The sequence below is a fragment of the Schistocerca piceifrons genome, chromosome 2 (assembly GCF_021461385.2).
Source record: "Schistocerca piceifrons isolate TAMUIC-IGC-003096 chromosome 2, iqSchPice1.1, whole genome shotgun sequence".
NCBI lineage: Eukaryota > Metazoa > Arthropoda > Insecta > Orthoptera > Acrididae > Schistocerca > Schistocerca piceifrons.
The window spans coordinates 849,202,002-849,218,743 of NC_060139.1; the positions used below are offsets into that span (position 1 = coordinate 849,202,002).

A 16,742-nucleotide genomic window follows, 5' to 3' on the forward strand; every position below is an offset into this window, starting at 1 on the left:
GTCATTCATATCAGTCCGTTACCCCTTAAATACTAATGTCACAGGCCCATTAGTTTTGATCTTGTGTTAGGAGCACTGCTGCCATGTTATGTGGCCTGCGAGCTGAAATGTGTGTGTGTGAATCCAGCCCGTAGGTCACCAAAGTTTGCCCATGCCCATTTTAGACCCTTGCATGATTCAGAATAGCACAAAATTTATTCTAAATGTTATTTGTCTAAAATAAAAATGAAATATTAGTTAGTAATAAATGCAACAGTGTAATAGTCTATACAATAACATAAAAGATTCCTGTTTGGTACAATATCTGAGAAGCAAATTCAATGGCCATCTTTGTACCCTGCAACAGTACTGCACCATATTTGACAATGAGGAAAAACACTTGTCAAAGTAGAGTAGAATAGTTCTTCTGGAAATGAGCTTAACCAAAGATAATAATGTAGAGCATAATTTACAGAACTTCAATAAAGTAATGACACTATAAACTATCTATGCTCAAGCCCAGGGGGCAAGGGGAGCTGCAGGTTGCCCCTGCATCTCAGGGAAAGGAAAAAAAAAGAATATATTGTAGGCAGGTGTTTTTCTTTTAAGCAAATGATTTAAAAGATGGTATTATGTAGGTTTCCAACAGGATTGGAACCGGAACTTTGTTATGGCTATTACAAGTCACCATTCATCTTCCAAAATATTAAAAGTGCCCCATACCCCAAGGTCTAACCTCTCCCCCCCCCCCCCCCCTCCCCTTGCCCCCTCACAAACTTTTGTATGGACACCCATGCTATGAATGCATCAACTTCACGCTCACCCTCTATGTCTTTGTTTCAAGTGTAAAAGACTTGAAGGCATCCATATTTGTACCCTGCAACAGTACTGCACCATATTTGACAACGAGGAAAAACACTTGTCAAAGTAGAGTAGAATAGTTCTTCTGGAATTGAGCTTAACCAAAGATTGAGGATTTTGTTAACACTATACATTGATATTCATGATTATGAAGTACAAGTAAGGTTAAACATTGATAGAAAAATGCATGTGATAGCTTTGTGTCACAAAAATGCACTACACCAACAAAACTTTTATTCATTGTGTTGCACAATTACATTAACAGAATCCTTCAGTTATAAAGATTTACAACAGTTTGAACACTTTGGTAGCTACAGCTTTTACAGTACTGATGATTCTTTTTTTGTGCAAGCCTTTCATTCCAATCTTTATAAGCACTTTATAATTTCATATTTTTTACTCCAGCTGAGCAGGTGATTGCTAAAACATATTGTTCCATTGTTGATTGATTCTACCAAGCAACAACAAATAAGCAAGTGATAATGCACATAAATTTCTTTGGTCTTAAAGGAGTATCTCTGTCTACTGTGATACTGATAGTGATCTCAGGTTTTGTAAGCTTTATAGGTTCTTGTAAATAACTACCACAAAACGAATTAATATTTTCCCTAAGATTTTAGAAAAAAAATAAAATATTATGAAATCAAAGGAAACAACAAAGTCATGCTTTTGCATCAGTTACAGTAACAAAAAAACTTTTTTTTCAGGAGAATGGCTCTCAAAGGACTTCATGTTGTTGAGCTGGCTGGTCTTGCTCCAGCGCCATTCTGTGGTATGATTCTGGCCGAATTTGGAGCTACAGTTGTCAGAATAGATAAGGTATTATTGCTAACATTCTTTATCCATTATTCCATACCTCAGTTTATAATGACTCAATAAATATTTATTAATGCAGGTCAGTGATGGAAATGTATTTGATTGCATAGCAAATGGAAAGAAGTCAGTAGCAATTGACATAACTCATCCTAAAGGAGCAGCAATTTTCAGACACTTATGCAAAACTGCAGATGTTCTGGTAGAACCATATAGAAAAGGTATGTACTGTATACATTAAGTAGCATTAAAAAATCATCCATGATATAATTTTTCACCTGTTCGTATCAACAGAATCAGTGATTGTTATATTTATAAATACAAAGTATTATATTGCCCATTTACTTATCCATGCTGTGAACAGCACAAGCACAAACAGAGTGAGGTGAAGCAGTGGTTAATGCACTGGACTTGCATTCTAGAGGATGCTGGTTCAGATCTGCATCTGGCCATCAAGATATGAGTTTTCTGTGATTTTCCTACATTGCTCCAGGTAAATTCCAGGGTGGTTCCTTTGAAAGGGCACAGATGATTTCCTTCATCATCACTGAAACATCCCAAGCTTGTGCCCCATTTTTAATGATGGACCTTGGTGTTGATGAAGTATTAAATCCTTATCTTCTTTTTATAAAAGCCCAATGTCTAAGGTGATCAGATTTTGCTATAAAACTCATAAAAGTTTTGTCATATTCAGTGAACACTTTCACAAAAATATGAAAAAGGGAAATACTTATGAATAGTTGATTGATGTGTGGTGCCAACACACACTCAACAGCCAGGGACTTAACTACCTTATGAGCTAACACTCCATTTCTTGAGTAAGAACACATACTCACACTTACAATTGTGTGATCAAGGATTTACTGTAATTATTTAAGTGCCGAACAAACACACACCGATGACACCACTTAGCTTTGGATTTCTTGTTTGAACTGGTTGAAATAATTGTGAAAAATAATGCTATCTGTAGTTTTATCATAGGTGTACAGTCATTTTTTAATTCTACAGGAAAAAACATATACATATGGCCACTGTCAACTATTAAATTTTCGTTGGTTCTGCCCATGTATAATGGGCAGTCATAAAGCTTAATCATCCCCTAAAAATAGTTATTTAATTATTTTTTGTTTGTTTGTAGGTACATGTCTACAGTCATGGTACACAATGAAATCACCAAAACAAAAAACTGTAGCATCCCAATATAGTAGCCAAAACAAACTGGCACAACCCACCTCTGTTTTGTCAATGGTCTGTGCTATTATGTTTTGGCTCCTCCAGAGGCCTGCTGTGGTGCTTTGGTGTGGGGATTTCAATGTGTACCAGAACTGCTGACATGTACTTGCAAACAGACAAAAAATTAATAATGTAACTTTTTTTTTTCAAGGCGATAACTTTGAATTAATGACTATCCCTCTTACTTGCTGGGCAGGAAATACTGTGTTTATTTTGTACATGTATCATATCTTATTGTATTAGCTATGTCATCTTTTCACAGTTTTAAACAAAATATTGTAATACTTCTCCTCCGGGCACTGTGGACAAGAGGGGGCCCTTAAGCCATAACTGGTATAACTCTGTCTGCCTGTCTCTCTCTCTCTCTCTCTCTCTCTCTCTCTCTCTCTCTCTCTCTGTGTGTGTGTGTGTGTGTGTGTGTGTGTGTGTGTGTGTGTGTGTGTGTGTGTGTGTGTATGTATTCTTTGTTTGTTTCATGCATCATTTGCATGGTAAACTCTAATGATGTGGAATGAGTCATTTTACATACATACCGAAACTTAAGTTTTAAATATGGCTACATTTTGAACATTTATAAAATTATTGTTCTTGTTTTTTTAAAAAAAAAAAATCTGTAGATGTGAGTTAATAATTCCTAACAACCACCTTTTACATGTTACAGTAATAGAAATTATTTTGCAGAATAGAAGGAATTTTCTAAGAGAAACTTCTTTAGTGTGTTTCGAAATTTTGCTTTATCTGTTAGACATTTTATATCTCTGGATAAATTATCAAAGATTTATGTTGCAGCACAAAGGGTCTATTTTATGCTAGAAACAATGTGGAGTAATGAATATCATTTTTCTTCTGGTATTGTAGTTATGTACATCATTGTTTCTTTTGAACTGCAGTGGATGATTTACAACAAACTTTGTGAGGGAATAAATATGGTGTGAAGCACTTGTCAGACTGACAAACTCCTGAAACAATGTCTACCTGACAATCATGGGTGTGCACCACATATTACTCTTACAGCACATTTTTGAGCAATGAAGACTTTAAGAAAGAAAGACGAGTTGCCCCAGAACATAATCCCAGATGTCACTATTGACTGAAAATATACGAAATATGTCTACTTACTGATTTGTCTCTTCCCAAGATTTGCAATGATTCTAATTGCAAATGTGGCTGAACTAAGTTGTTTTAGGAGTTCCAAAATGTGCTTTTTCCATTTTAAATTCTCACCAACATGAACATATTAGAATTTTGAAGTTTTCACCCTATTTATTATTTCCTCACCATTTGTTGCACTTATCATTGGTGTGGTACCCCTAAATGTGCAGAACTGAATATCTTGTGTCCATTTGAAATTGAGGGTGAGATCATTCACAGAAAACCAGTCAGCGATACTTTTAAGAACATTGTTTACTAACCGTTTCTTCTGTTTCTGCATGTATCCTTGGACTGATTACAATACTAGTGTCATCTGCAAGAAGGACTAATTCTACTTGTATATTAAGCAGAAGATCATTTACATATATGAGAAACAATAGTGGGCCTAAGATTGAGCCTTGGAGAACCCCATATGTGATTTCCTTCCAATCAGAATATTGTCCATGGTCTGCATTGGTTGAAATACGAAGTACAACTTTGACAATGGGCATTCGGTGTGATCCGTTGCATGAATTTTTAAGCATCTGACTGCATTTCCTCACAGCATGTGTGCATTAATTTATTAGGACTCTGTTACTTTATGTTTTTTTACTGAGAATACAACAATTTTGTCTAGTTCATGTGTCCACGAAAGTCTCTGTTAATAGTGCAGTGCAGTTTATCATTAAAAAGAGAATTATCTTGTATACGTACAAACTAGGTAGAGTTGATAATTTAAATTCTTTACACTTATATTCACAGGATTCTTGAAGTTTTAGTTTCCCTATGCATCTGATGGTTTTCTTTTGAAGTTTTAAAATGCTCATAATACTTTCATCTGCTATTCCTCCCCAACTGGTATACAGTACAATGCGCATGGAAAGATAAGCCTGTAATAAAATTTAAATAATGTTTCTGTATCCATTACAGAGGACATTTTCTTTTAAAAATATGTTTATACTTCATTTGGAGTGGATCATGGAAATGTTGTTTTTCCACATCAGAAATTTGTCACATTTTTCCCAAGAACCTATTACAATCCACTCTTATGTCAGTACCCCCAATGCTAAGAATAAGATACTCTGAGTTGTTGGTCTGGTTTGTTCAAAACTTTGTGCATGCTGTTTTCTTTTTATTTATGAATAGGTTATTTTCTCTGAAATACTTTGTGTCATTTGTATTTCCTCACTGGCTCATCTCTCTCTAGTTCTTTTACTGTCACTACACACTAGTAGAGTTGTCATGGGCATACATGATCACCTTGCCATTTACTAGGCATATCACTTACATAAGAGTAAGAGTAGAGATCCTAGTACTGAACCCTGAGCTACTCCATATGTTACCTCAAAAAAATCAGAATAAACACTTTTTCAAAATCACCGGAGTTATGGCTTTATTTTTCGGTGCTGCTGTACATTTTCAAGGAAAGTTTAAATGTTGGAAGAATTCACTCTCATGCCATAGCAGAGCATATCTCTCTCGAAGAATTCTCTAATAGACACAGTTGAAAGCTCTGGGAAGATCTAATTGTACACTGGATACTTTCCTCTGACCTAGAGCTTCAGTACATGGTAAATTTTTTAAGGTGATCATGAAATTATCTATTTTACTATTTTTAGACCGTACATGTACCCATCTCACATTTTGAAGCAACTATATTACCTGTTAGTTACTATTTTTTTATAAACTGGGTGAGGATCCAGTGCCATGTTACAGTTTACTCTTGGCAGAATTAATTTTATGGTCAGATAAGCCAGTGGTGATATTGTGCAGTCACTTGCATGTTTCGTAGATCATAATTGTAACCACTCACTATGATATGAAATGAATCAGTTTCATGATTATAATATACATTCTCTCTCTCTCTCTCTCTCTCTCTCTCTCTCTCTCTCTCTCTCTCTCTCTCTCTCTCTCTCTCTAATAGGAAAAGTAATGTATGTCTAAAATCTGATATTGTCCATAATGTAAATGTTGCAGAGCCTACGTGTTAAGATGATCTGTAATATGTGACACATTTTAAGGTTCTTATGAATATAAATACCTAAGAATTTAGAATAATCTGTTTCACTATTTGTTCACTCCATTGTATTGTTTATAATGATGTGGTCAGGTGTTGTGCATTACAGAACTGCATGTATTGTCCAGGGACACTCCACTTGTATATAACTAGTTACTAAAAACAAAGATGATAAAGCTTACCAAACGAAAGCATTGGTATGTTGATAGAGACACTAACAAACACAAACACACAAAATTCAAGCTTTCGCAACCCACGGTTGCTTCATCAGGAAAGAGGGAAAGGGAGGGAAAGACGAAAGGATGTGGGTTTTAAGGGAGAGGGTAAGGAATCATTCCAGTCCCGGGAGCGGAAATACTTACCTTAGGGAGAAAAAGGGACAGGTATACACTCGCGCGCACACACACACACACACACACACACACACACACACACACACACACACACACACACAGACACACAAGCAGACATATGTAAAGGCAAAGAGTTTGGGCAGAGATGTCAGTCGAGGCAGAAGTACAAAAGCAAAGATGTTGTTGAATGACAGGTGAGGTATGAGCGGCGGCAACTTGAAATTAGTGGAGGTTGAGGCCTGGTGGGTAATGGGAAGAGAAGATATATTGAAGGGCAAGTTCCCATCTCCAGAGTTCTGATAGGTTGGTGTTAGTGGCAAGTATCCAGATAACCCAGACGGTGTAACACTGTGCCAAGATGTGCTGGCCGTGCACCAAGGCATGTTTAGCCACAGGGTGATCCTCATACCAACAAACTCTGTCTGCTTGTGTCCATTCATGCGAATGGACAGTTTGTTGCTGGTCATTCCCACATGGAAAGCTTCATAGTGTAACAGGTCAGTTGGTAAATCACGTGGGTGCTTTCACACGTGGCTCTGCCTTTGATTGTGTACACCTTCCGGGTTACAGGACTGGAGTAGGTGGTGGTGGGAGGGTGCATGGGACAGGTTTTACACTGGGGGCGGTTACCAGGGTAGGAGCCAGAGGGGTAGGGAAGGTGGTTTGGGGATTTCATAGGGATGAACCAAGAGGTTACGAAGGTTAGGTGGACGGCGGAAAGACACTCTTGGTGGAGTGGGGAGGATTTCATGAAGGATGGATCTCATTTCAGGGCAGGATTTGAGCAAGTTGTATCCTTGCTGGAGAGCCACATTCAGAGTCTGATCCAGTCCCAGAAAGTATCCTGTCACAGGTGGGGCACTTTTGGGGTTCTTCTGTGGGAGGTTCTGGGTTTGAGGGGATGAGGAAGTGGCTCTGGTTATTTGCTTCTGTACCAGGTCGGGAGGGTAGTTGTGGGATGCGAAAGCTGTTTTCATGTTGTTGGTGTAATGGTTCAGGGATTCAGGACTGGTTCAGATTCGTTTGCCACGAAGACCTAGGCTGTAGGGAAGGGATCGTTTGATATGGAATGGGTGACAGCTATCATAATGGAGCTACTGTTGCTTGTTGGTGGGTTTGATGTGGACGGATGTGTGAAGCTGGCCATTGAACAGATGGAGGTCAACGTCAAGGAAAGTGGCATGGGATTTGGAGTAGGACCAGGTGTATCTGATGGAACCAAAGGAGTTGAGGTTGGAGAGGAAATTCTGGAGTTCTTCTTCACTGTGAGTCCAGATCATGAAGATGTCATCAATAAATCTGTACCAAACTTTGGGTTGGCAGGCCTGGGTAACCAAGAAGGCTTCCTCTAAGTGACCCATAAATAGGTTGGTGTATGAGGGGGCCATCCTGGTACCCATGGCTGTTCCCTTTAGTTGTTGGTATGTCTGGCCTTCGAAAGTGAAGAAGTTGTGGGTCAGGATGAAGCTGGCTAAGGTAATGAGGAAAGAGGTTTTAGGTAGGGTGGCAGGTGATCGGCATGAAAGTAAGTGCTCCATCACAGTGAGGCCCTGGACGTGCAGAATATTTGTGTATAAGGAATTGGCATCGATGGTTACAAGGATGGTTTCCGGGGGTAACAGACTGGGTAAGGATTCCAGGCGTTCGAGAAAGTGGTTGGTGTCTTTGATGAAGGATGGGAGACTGCATGTAATAGGTTGAAGGTGTTGATCTACCTAGGCAGAGATACCTTCTGTGGGGGCTTGGTAACCAGCTACAATGGGGCAGCCAGGATGATTGGGTTTGTGAATAGTAGGTAGAAGGTAGGGGTGAGGGGTGTCGGTGGGGTCAGGAGGTTGATGGAGTCATTTGAAAGGTTTTGTAGGGGGCTTAAGGTTCTGAGGATTCCTTGAAGCTCTGCCTGGACATCAGGAATGGGATTACCTTGGCAAACTTTGTATGTGGTGTTGTCTGAAAGCTGACGCAGTCCCTCAGCCACATACTCCTGACGATCAAGTACCACAGTCGTGGAACCCTTGTCCGCTGGAAGAATGATGATGGATCGGTCAACCTCCAGATCACAGATAGCCTGGGCTTCAGCTGTGGTGATGTTGGGAGTAGGATTAAAGTTTTTCAAGAAGGATTGAGAGGCAAGGCTGGAAGTGAGAAATTCCTGGAAGGTTTGGAGAGGGTGATTTTGAGGAAGAGGAGGTGGGTCCCACTGTGACGGAGGACGGAACTGTTCCAGGCAGGGTTCAATTTGGATAGTGTCTTCGGGAGTTGCATCATTAGGAGTAGGATTAGGATTATTTTTCTTCATGGCAAAGTGATATTTCCAGCAGAGAGTACGAGTGTAGGACAGTAAATCTTTGACGAGGGCTGTTTGGTTGAATCTGGGAGTAGGGCTGAAGGTGAGGCCTTTGGATAGGACAGAGGTTTCGGATTGGGAGAGAGGTTTGGAGGAAAGGTTAACTACTGAATTAGGGCGTTGTGGTTCCATATTGTGTTGATTAGAATTTTGAGGTTTTGGGGGGAGTGGGGCTGGAAGTGGGAGATTGAGTAGATGGGAGAGACTGGGTGTGTGTGCAATGAGAGGAGGTTGAGGTTTGCTGGAAAGGTTGTGGAGGGTGAGTGAGTTGCCATTCTGGAGGTGGGAAACCAGGAGACTGGATAGTTTTTTGAGGTGGAGGGCGGCATGCTGTTCTAATTTGCAATTGGCCTGCAGGAGGATGCTCTGAACAGCCGGTATGGATGTGGGAGAGGAAAGATTGAGGACTTTTATTAAGGATAGGAGTTGACGGGTGTGTTCAATGGCTGAGTTGATGTGTAGGTGAAGGATTAGGCAGGTGAGGGCTATGGATTGTTCAGTTTGGAACTGGTATAGGGATTGATGGAAAGAAGGGTTACAGCCAGAGATGGGAACTTTAAGTGTGAGGCCTTTGGGGGTAATGTCAAATGTCAGACAAGCATGAGTAAATAAAATATGGGAGCGTAATCTGGCTAGGGTGAAGGCATGTTAGCGGAGGGAAAGTAAATAAAACTTAATGGGGTTGTTATGGGGATGTTGTGAGGGTGACATGGTATTAGAAGGTGGAAAGTGTAACATGAGGCTGAAATGAATACGAAAATAAAAATATATGGGGAGAGATAAACGTAAAGTAGAAAGCAACTGGAGATCTGGTGTGAAAAAAGTTGAAAACGTGTTGGTTAAAGCTGAGCTATGTTGATCCTGTGGTGAACTTCTACCTACTTCCTAAAATTCACAAACCCAATCATCCCGGTCGCCCCATTGTAGCTGGTTACCAAGCCTCCACAGAACGTATCTCTGCCTACGTAGATCAACACGTTCAACCTATTACATGCAGTCTCCCATCCTTCATCAAAGACACCAACCACTTTCTCGAACGCCTGGAATCCTTACCCAATCTGTTACCCCCAGAAACCATCCTTGTAACCATTGATGCCACTTCCCTATACATAAATATTCTGCACGTCCATAGCCTCGCTGCGATGGAGCACTTCCTTTCATGCTGATCACCTGCCACCCTACCTAAAACCTCTTTCCTCATTACCTTAGCCAGCTTCATCCTGACCTATAACTTCTTCACTTTCGAAGGCCAGACATACCAACAACTAAAGGGAACAGCCATGGGTACCAGGATGGCCCCCTCGTACACCAACAGATTTATGGGTCACTTAGAAGAAGCCTTCTTGGTTACCCAGGCCTGCCAACCCAAAGTTTGGTACAGATTTATTGATGACATCTTCATGATCTGGACTCAAGTGAAGAAGAACTCCAGAATTTCCTCTCCAACCTCAACTCCTTTGGTTCCATCAGATTCACCTGGTCCTACTCCAAATCCCATGCCACTTTCCTTGACGTTGACCTCCATCTGTCCAATGGCCAGCTTCACACATCCGTCCACATCAAACCCACCAACAAGCAACAGTAGCTCCATTATGATAGCTGCCACCCATTCCATATCAAACGGTCCCTTACCTACAGCCTAGGACTTCGTGGCAAACGAATCTGCTCCAGTCCGGAATCCCTGAACCATTACACCAACAACCTGAAAACAGCTTTCGCATCCCGCAACTACCCTCCCGACCTGGTACAGAAGCAAATAACCAGAGCCACTTCCTCATCCCCTCAAACCCAGAACCTCCCACAGAAGAACCCAAAAAGTGCCCCACTTGTGACAGGATACTTTCCGGGACTGGATCAGACTCTGAATGTGGCTCTCCAGCAAGGATACAACTTGCTCAAATCCTGCCCTGAAATGAGATCCATCCTTCATGAAATCCTCCCCACTCCACCAAGAGTGTCTTTCCGCTGTCCACCTAACCTTCGTAACCTCTTGGTTCATCCCTATGAAATCCCCAAACCACCTTCCCTACCCCTCTGGCTCCTATCCTTGTAACCGCCCCCAGTGTAAAACCTGTCCCATGCACCCTCCCACCACCACCACCTACTCCAGTCCTGTAACCCGGAAGGTGTACACAATCAAAGGCAGAGCCACGTGTGAAAGCACCCACGTGATTTACCAACTGACCTGTTACACTATGAAGCTTTCTATATGGGAATGACCAGCAACAAACTGTCCATTCACATGAATGGACACAGGCAGACAGTGTTTGTTGGTAATGAGGATCACCCTGTGGCTAAACATGCCTTGGTGCATGGCCAGCACATCTTGGCACAGTGTTACACCGTCCGGGTTATCTGGATACTTGCCACTAACACCAACCTATCAGAACTCCGGATATGGGAACTTGCCCTTCAATATATCTTCTCTTCCCATTACCCACCAGGCCTCAACCTCCACTAATTTCAAGTTGCCGCCGCTCATACCTCACCTGTCATTCAACAACATCTTTGCCTCTGTACTTCCGCCTCGACTGACATCTCTGCCGTGTGTGTGTGTGTGTGTGTGTGTGTGTGTGTGTGTGTGTGTGTGCGCGCGCGCGCACGAGTGTATACCTGTCCCTTTTTCTCCCTAAGGTAAGTATTTCCGCTCCCGGGAGTGGAATGACTCCTTACCCTCTCCCTTAAAACCCACATCCCTTCGTCTTTCCCTCTCCTTCCCTCTTTCCTGATGAAGCAACTGTGGGTTGCGAAAGCTTGAATTTTGTGTGTGTGTTTGTGTTTGTGTTAGTGTCTCTATCAACATACCAATGCTTTCGTTTGGTAAGTTACATCATCTTTGATTTTAGATATATTTTTCCCACGTGGATTGTTTCCCTCTATTATATTTAACTAGTTACTAACTTTGAAGTGTCAGAATTAATAAAGAAATCATCAACTGAGGGATGGGTTGTAACACATATTTGGGTAGCTGTGGTGGATGAATTTTCTAAATTATAACACTCTCAAGTACTGAGTAGATTTTCATGATAGAAATTTTTGCATATGGAATCTATTAAAATCAATGCACATACTGGGTGAGCCCATATCCAGTGATTGATAGATGCAGATGATGATTAATCTGAGTAGTGCAATTTCTTCTATCTGTGTTTGTCATCACTTAAAGGCTACATTAAATTGTAAGTTGACTCTTGATAGAATTCAACGTCTTCTTCTCCTGTAATCAGTTCTTTAGACTTTTTCTACAAAATGGCATCCTGACAGTGAACAGTGAGCAACATCTTTGTCCCTGTCAATTGTCAGCATTACAGATTGTGATACATTGTATTAATTATCTTTATTATCCAGCAAGTTATGGTAAAATGTAAATCATTTGGTGGAGTAAAGGTAATCGCTCTCCAAATAGCAAGTGTCAAGTTGTTGACAGGCACACAAAACACACACAGTACACTGGCTGAAACAAAAATTAGTCCAAAAGCTAGCAAATTGTCATTCTTTTATGTGTACCTGTCGCAATGACTCAGTGCTTCAACTATTTGATGTTTGGTCTCATTTACTCCAGAACTATTTTTATAAGTAGGTTATATTAATTTTCTTGCCTCAATCCTTTACTTATTTCTTGCAGTATTGTATAACCGCATGAAATGGCATACATAACTGTTTCAAGCTGTCTGTCACAAGACCCCAGTGTATGTGTATCAGTAGCATGGAATAGGATGAAAACAAGATTACTCACCACAGGATGTTTACTTATTTGAGAGTACCTGCTGTGTTCTGGTACACTGCTCAAAATGAATATATCTAAGACATTAATCAGAAATAACTTTGTAATAGAAACCAGTTGTTATCAGTTATTTATGGGCAAATAATGATTGTTGACTTGCAGTTGGTTATGAGCTTTCAGATGAAACATCATCCTTCAAAGTTTCGAAATATCCATAAAACTGATTCTCTTTTTCTTAAAAAGATATGTTGCTAGTTCAAAGTGAAGTAACAAAATATTTTTCCTAAAGTTTATCTGTATTCCATTTATGATAGGTGTGATGGAAAAGTTGGGACTTGGACCAGAAATACTGCTTGCTGAAAATCCTTCCTTGATATATGCCAGACTTACAGGATATGGTCAGAGTGGCACCTATTGTGAAAAAGCAGGACATGACCTAAATTATGTGGCAATGAGTGGTAAGTAATGTTTAAGTCAGTAACTTATTAAGTAAAATGTGTTCAAGAAAATAAAATTCAAAAGTTTCTGCTGCAATGACAAATTGAAAAGAAATTCAAATTTTCAATTACAGCATTTGCTAATGAAAGGTGATAAATTCAAACATATTTATTGCTAGCTTTCTCATGTTTTGAGGAGATTCTCTTTGTGCTGCAATTACAATTTAATATATGTTTATTCTGCACTGAGAGGGAATGTTACATGAACATTTGACAATATAAATTCTGATTATAATATGGTGCTGGGAATGCTGGATGGAAGATAAAAATCATGGCAGGAAATGACTCACACCAACCTACTGTACAATTCATTATGGTCTGTGTAAAAAGATTCAAACTTTGATATTAGCATTATGTATTGAAAACAAATTCTTGCTTTTGTTGCTTCTCACAATGAAAACTAATTTAGGAATTAAGAATGATATAGCATCATTTAACCGCATCATACACTGCTGGGAAGGTAGGCGTACAACTTGCTATTAGAGCAAAAATGGTGGCAGGTATTCCAGGCAGGACAACATCATGGAGTTTCTTCCAGCAACTGCTGGGATGTGAACGCATTGCGTTTGGCAGTGCAAATGCATGTTTGATACAGTGTCACACAGCACACGCTGCAGAGTCTGGTTCGCCCTGCATTAGTGTGTCCACAAACACACCGTTGCGTTTGGTACTGTGAGAAGTGGATGGGAAATTGAGTGCTTTTCTTGGGAGGAAAGGGCAGACATGTATTGTGCTTATGGCACAATGGATATAAATGCTCTCACTGCTCAACAGTTGTGGATTCAGCAGTTTATGAAACAGCAAGTGCCATATCCATGCACATTCACTGCCACCCACAGCTGCCTAAGAGAGATAGGTGCACTTCAGTTGTCCACTAATGTATTGTAATGGCACCTGTGCTTTTAAGGTCATCATTGAAACCCAGTAAATTCATTTTGCGATGCAGATGCGAAGGCTGGACAGATGCGGACATTAATGCACAGCGCATATGCCAGAGTTTGAAGAGAAGTTGATAGCACTACTGCAAAACACACCCTGAACAAGCTCACCGAGTGTTACTTGCAAAATGGATGTAAGCCGTTCCACAGTGTACCATGTCTTCAAAAAGTTCTAGCACTTAACTTAGAAGATTTTCCACATTTCATTGACTTCTGCCAGTGGTTTTTGCAGAATTGTGCCATTCAACCTCAATTCCCACACTTTATACATTGTACGGATGAGGCATCCTTTACAACAGAAGGTGTCTTCAAGAGCCACAAAATGTGGGTATGGAAAAATCTGCACACTACCTTTGTTCATGGTCATGAGGAGCACTTTGCCATCAGTGTTTGTGCTGGTTTGGTAGGCAATAATCTGATTGGTCCATACATGCTCCCCGATGACTAACTGCGAACAAATACTTAATCTTCTTTAGAAAAACACTGCCTAAGTTCTTCAAAATGACCCACTCAATGTGCAACAGTGTTTGGTACAATGCTCATGCAATGTGAAATAATTTGTATGAGACCTTCGTTGAGAAGTGGATAGGGTGCGGTGAGCTGGTGGCATTGTCGGCATGTTCCCCCTGATTTGATGCCCCCTTGATTTTTTTTTCATCTGGGGATAGCTGAAATCTGGTATTTATAAAAGAACTATTGATATGGATGAAGAGCTGATAGCACAAATTATAGCAACCTTTGATTCACTCTCACTGTGCCAGGTGCATTATCAAAGGGTGAAACAATCACTCCGGCATTGTTGCACAGTGTGGATTCAAGCAAGAGTGCATAATTTTGAGCATTCATTTTGTAAATATTTGAAATAAAGGTATGAAATGCCAACACCATCTCTCTTTTGCCTTGGTGTCACAAAGAAATTGAAAATTTTGCCCTGCAGATCTGTTACTATGTCGAGTCAGATGGCGGGTTGCATGCCTACCTTCATGTTGGCTGAAGATGCTGTTAAATGGTGCTTAGCACCAAAAGCTAGTGGATGCAAACATCTACATCTACATCAAACAATGGAAAATCCAGGATGGAATGTAGCAATACAAGAGAAGGAAAGTTGCTACTCACCATATAGCGGAGATGCTGAGTCGTGATAGGCACAATAAAAAGCTTCACACAATCAAAGCTTTGTCATTAAAGGCCTTTCTCAGCAGTACACACACACACACACACGCGCACACACGCACACGCACACACACACACACACACACACACATAAACACAACTTGCACACACGCCTGCAGTCTCGGAGAGAGCTGAAACCACACTGCGAACAGCAGCACCAGTGCATGATGGGAGAGGCGACTGGGTGGGGGTAAGGAGGAGGCTGTGGTGGAGGGGGAGGGATAGTATGGTGATGGTGGGCGTGGCGGACAGTGAAGTGTTGCAGTTTAGATGGAGAGTAGGAGAGAAGGTGCTGAGGGGGAAAGGGGTAAGTAGCGGAAAGGTGAGAAATAAAAGAAATGAAAAGCAATTTAAAGACTGGGTGTGGTGGTGAAATGACGGCTGTTAGTGCTGGAATGGGAACAGGGAGGAGGATGGAGGGGTGAGGACAGTGACTAACGAAGGTTGAGGCCAGGAGGGTTACGAGAATGTAGGATGTATTGCAGGGAAAGTTCCCATGACGCTCCATCTACATTTGTATATATACTTCGCAAACTGACGTTAGGTGCCTGGGAGAGTGTAGTTGCCATTGTACCAATTATTATGGTGCATGGGTGTTTAAATGCCTCTGTGCTTGTAGTAATTATTCTAATCTTATTCTCATGATCCCTATGTAAGTGATACACTGGAGATTGTAGTATATTCCTAGAGTCATCATTTAAAGCTGGTTTTCGAAACTTTGTTAACAGACTTTCTTGGGAAAGTTTACATCTATCTTCAAGAGTCTTCCAGTTCAGTTCCTTCAGTATCACTGTGATACTCTCCCATGGATCAAAGAAACTTGTGACCATTCGTGCTGCCTTTGTTTGTACTAGTTCAGTATCCCCTATTAGTCCTATTTGGTATGGGTCCCATACACTTGAGCAATATTCTAGGATAGGTCGCATGACTGTTTCGTAAGCTATTTCCTTTGTAGGCTGATTGCACTTCCCCAGTATTCTACCAATAAACCAAAGTCTACCACTCACCTTACCCATGACTGAACCTATGTAATCATTCAATTTCATATCCCTACAATGTGTTACATCCAGGTATTTTTAAGAGTTGGCTGATTCCAACAATTGCTCATTGATATTATAGTCATAGAATACCATGTTTTTTCATTTTGTGATGCGCACAAATTTACATTTCTGAACACTTAAAGCAAGTTGCCAGTCTTTGCAACACTTTGAGATCTTATCAAGAATTGACTGAATATTTATGCAGCTTCTTTCAGATAGTACTTTATTGTAGATAGCCGCACCATCTGCAAAAATTCTGAGGTACCCATTAATATTATGAACAGCAAGGGTCCCAACACACTGCCCTGGGGCATATCTGAAGTTACTTCTGCATCTGACGGTTACTCTTCATCCAAGATAACATGTTGCACCCTCCCTGCCAAAAAGCCATCAATTCAATCACAAATTTCACTTGACACCCCTTATGACTGTACTGTTGACAATACGTTTACGTGTGGCACTGAGTCAAATGCTTTTTGGAAATACAGAAATACTGCATCTCTGACTTCCTTAATCCAGAGCTTTCAGTATGTCATGTGAGAAAAGTATGAGTTAGGTTTCACATGATCAATGTTCTCGGAATCCATGGATGAGGTCATTCTGTTCAAGATAAATGTGTGTGACCTGTTCTTTCTTCCA

The 16,742-nt window shown here is 40.6% G+C and overlaps 1 protein-coding gene across 3 annotated transcripts in view; it reads left to right on the forward strand.

Annotated features, from left to right (window-relative positions):
* LOC124776315 (alpha-methylacyl-CoA racemase) overlaps positions 1-16,742 on the forward strand; it is a 170,907-nt gene that overhangs the window by 95,406 nt on the left and 58,759 nt on the right. For all 3 annotated transcript variants that reach the window (XM_047251250.1, XM_047251248.1, XM_047251249.1), the window contains exons 2-4: positions 1,548-1,659; positions 1,736-1,874; positions 12,770-12,913. In XM_047251250.1, the coding sequence (XP_047107206.1) occupies positions 1,552-1,659; positions 1,736-1,874; positions 12,770-12,913 (391 nt within the window). In that variant the 5' untranslated portion in view covers positions 1,548-1,551. The remainder of the gene's footprint in view (positions 1-1,547; positions 1,660-1,735; positions 1,875-12,769; positions 12,914-16,742) is intronic.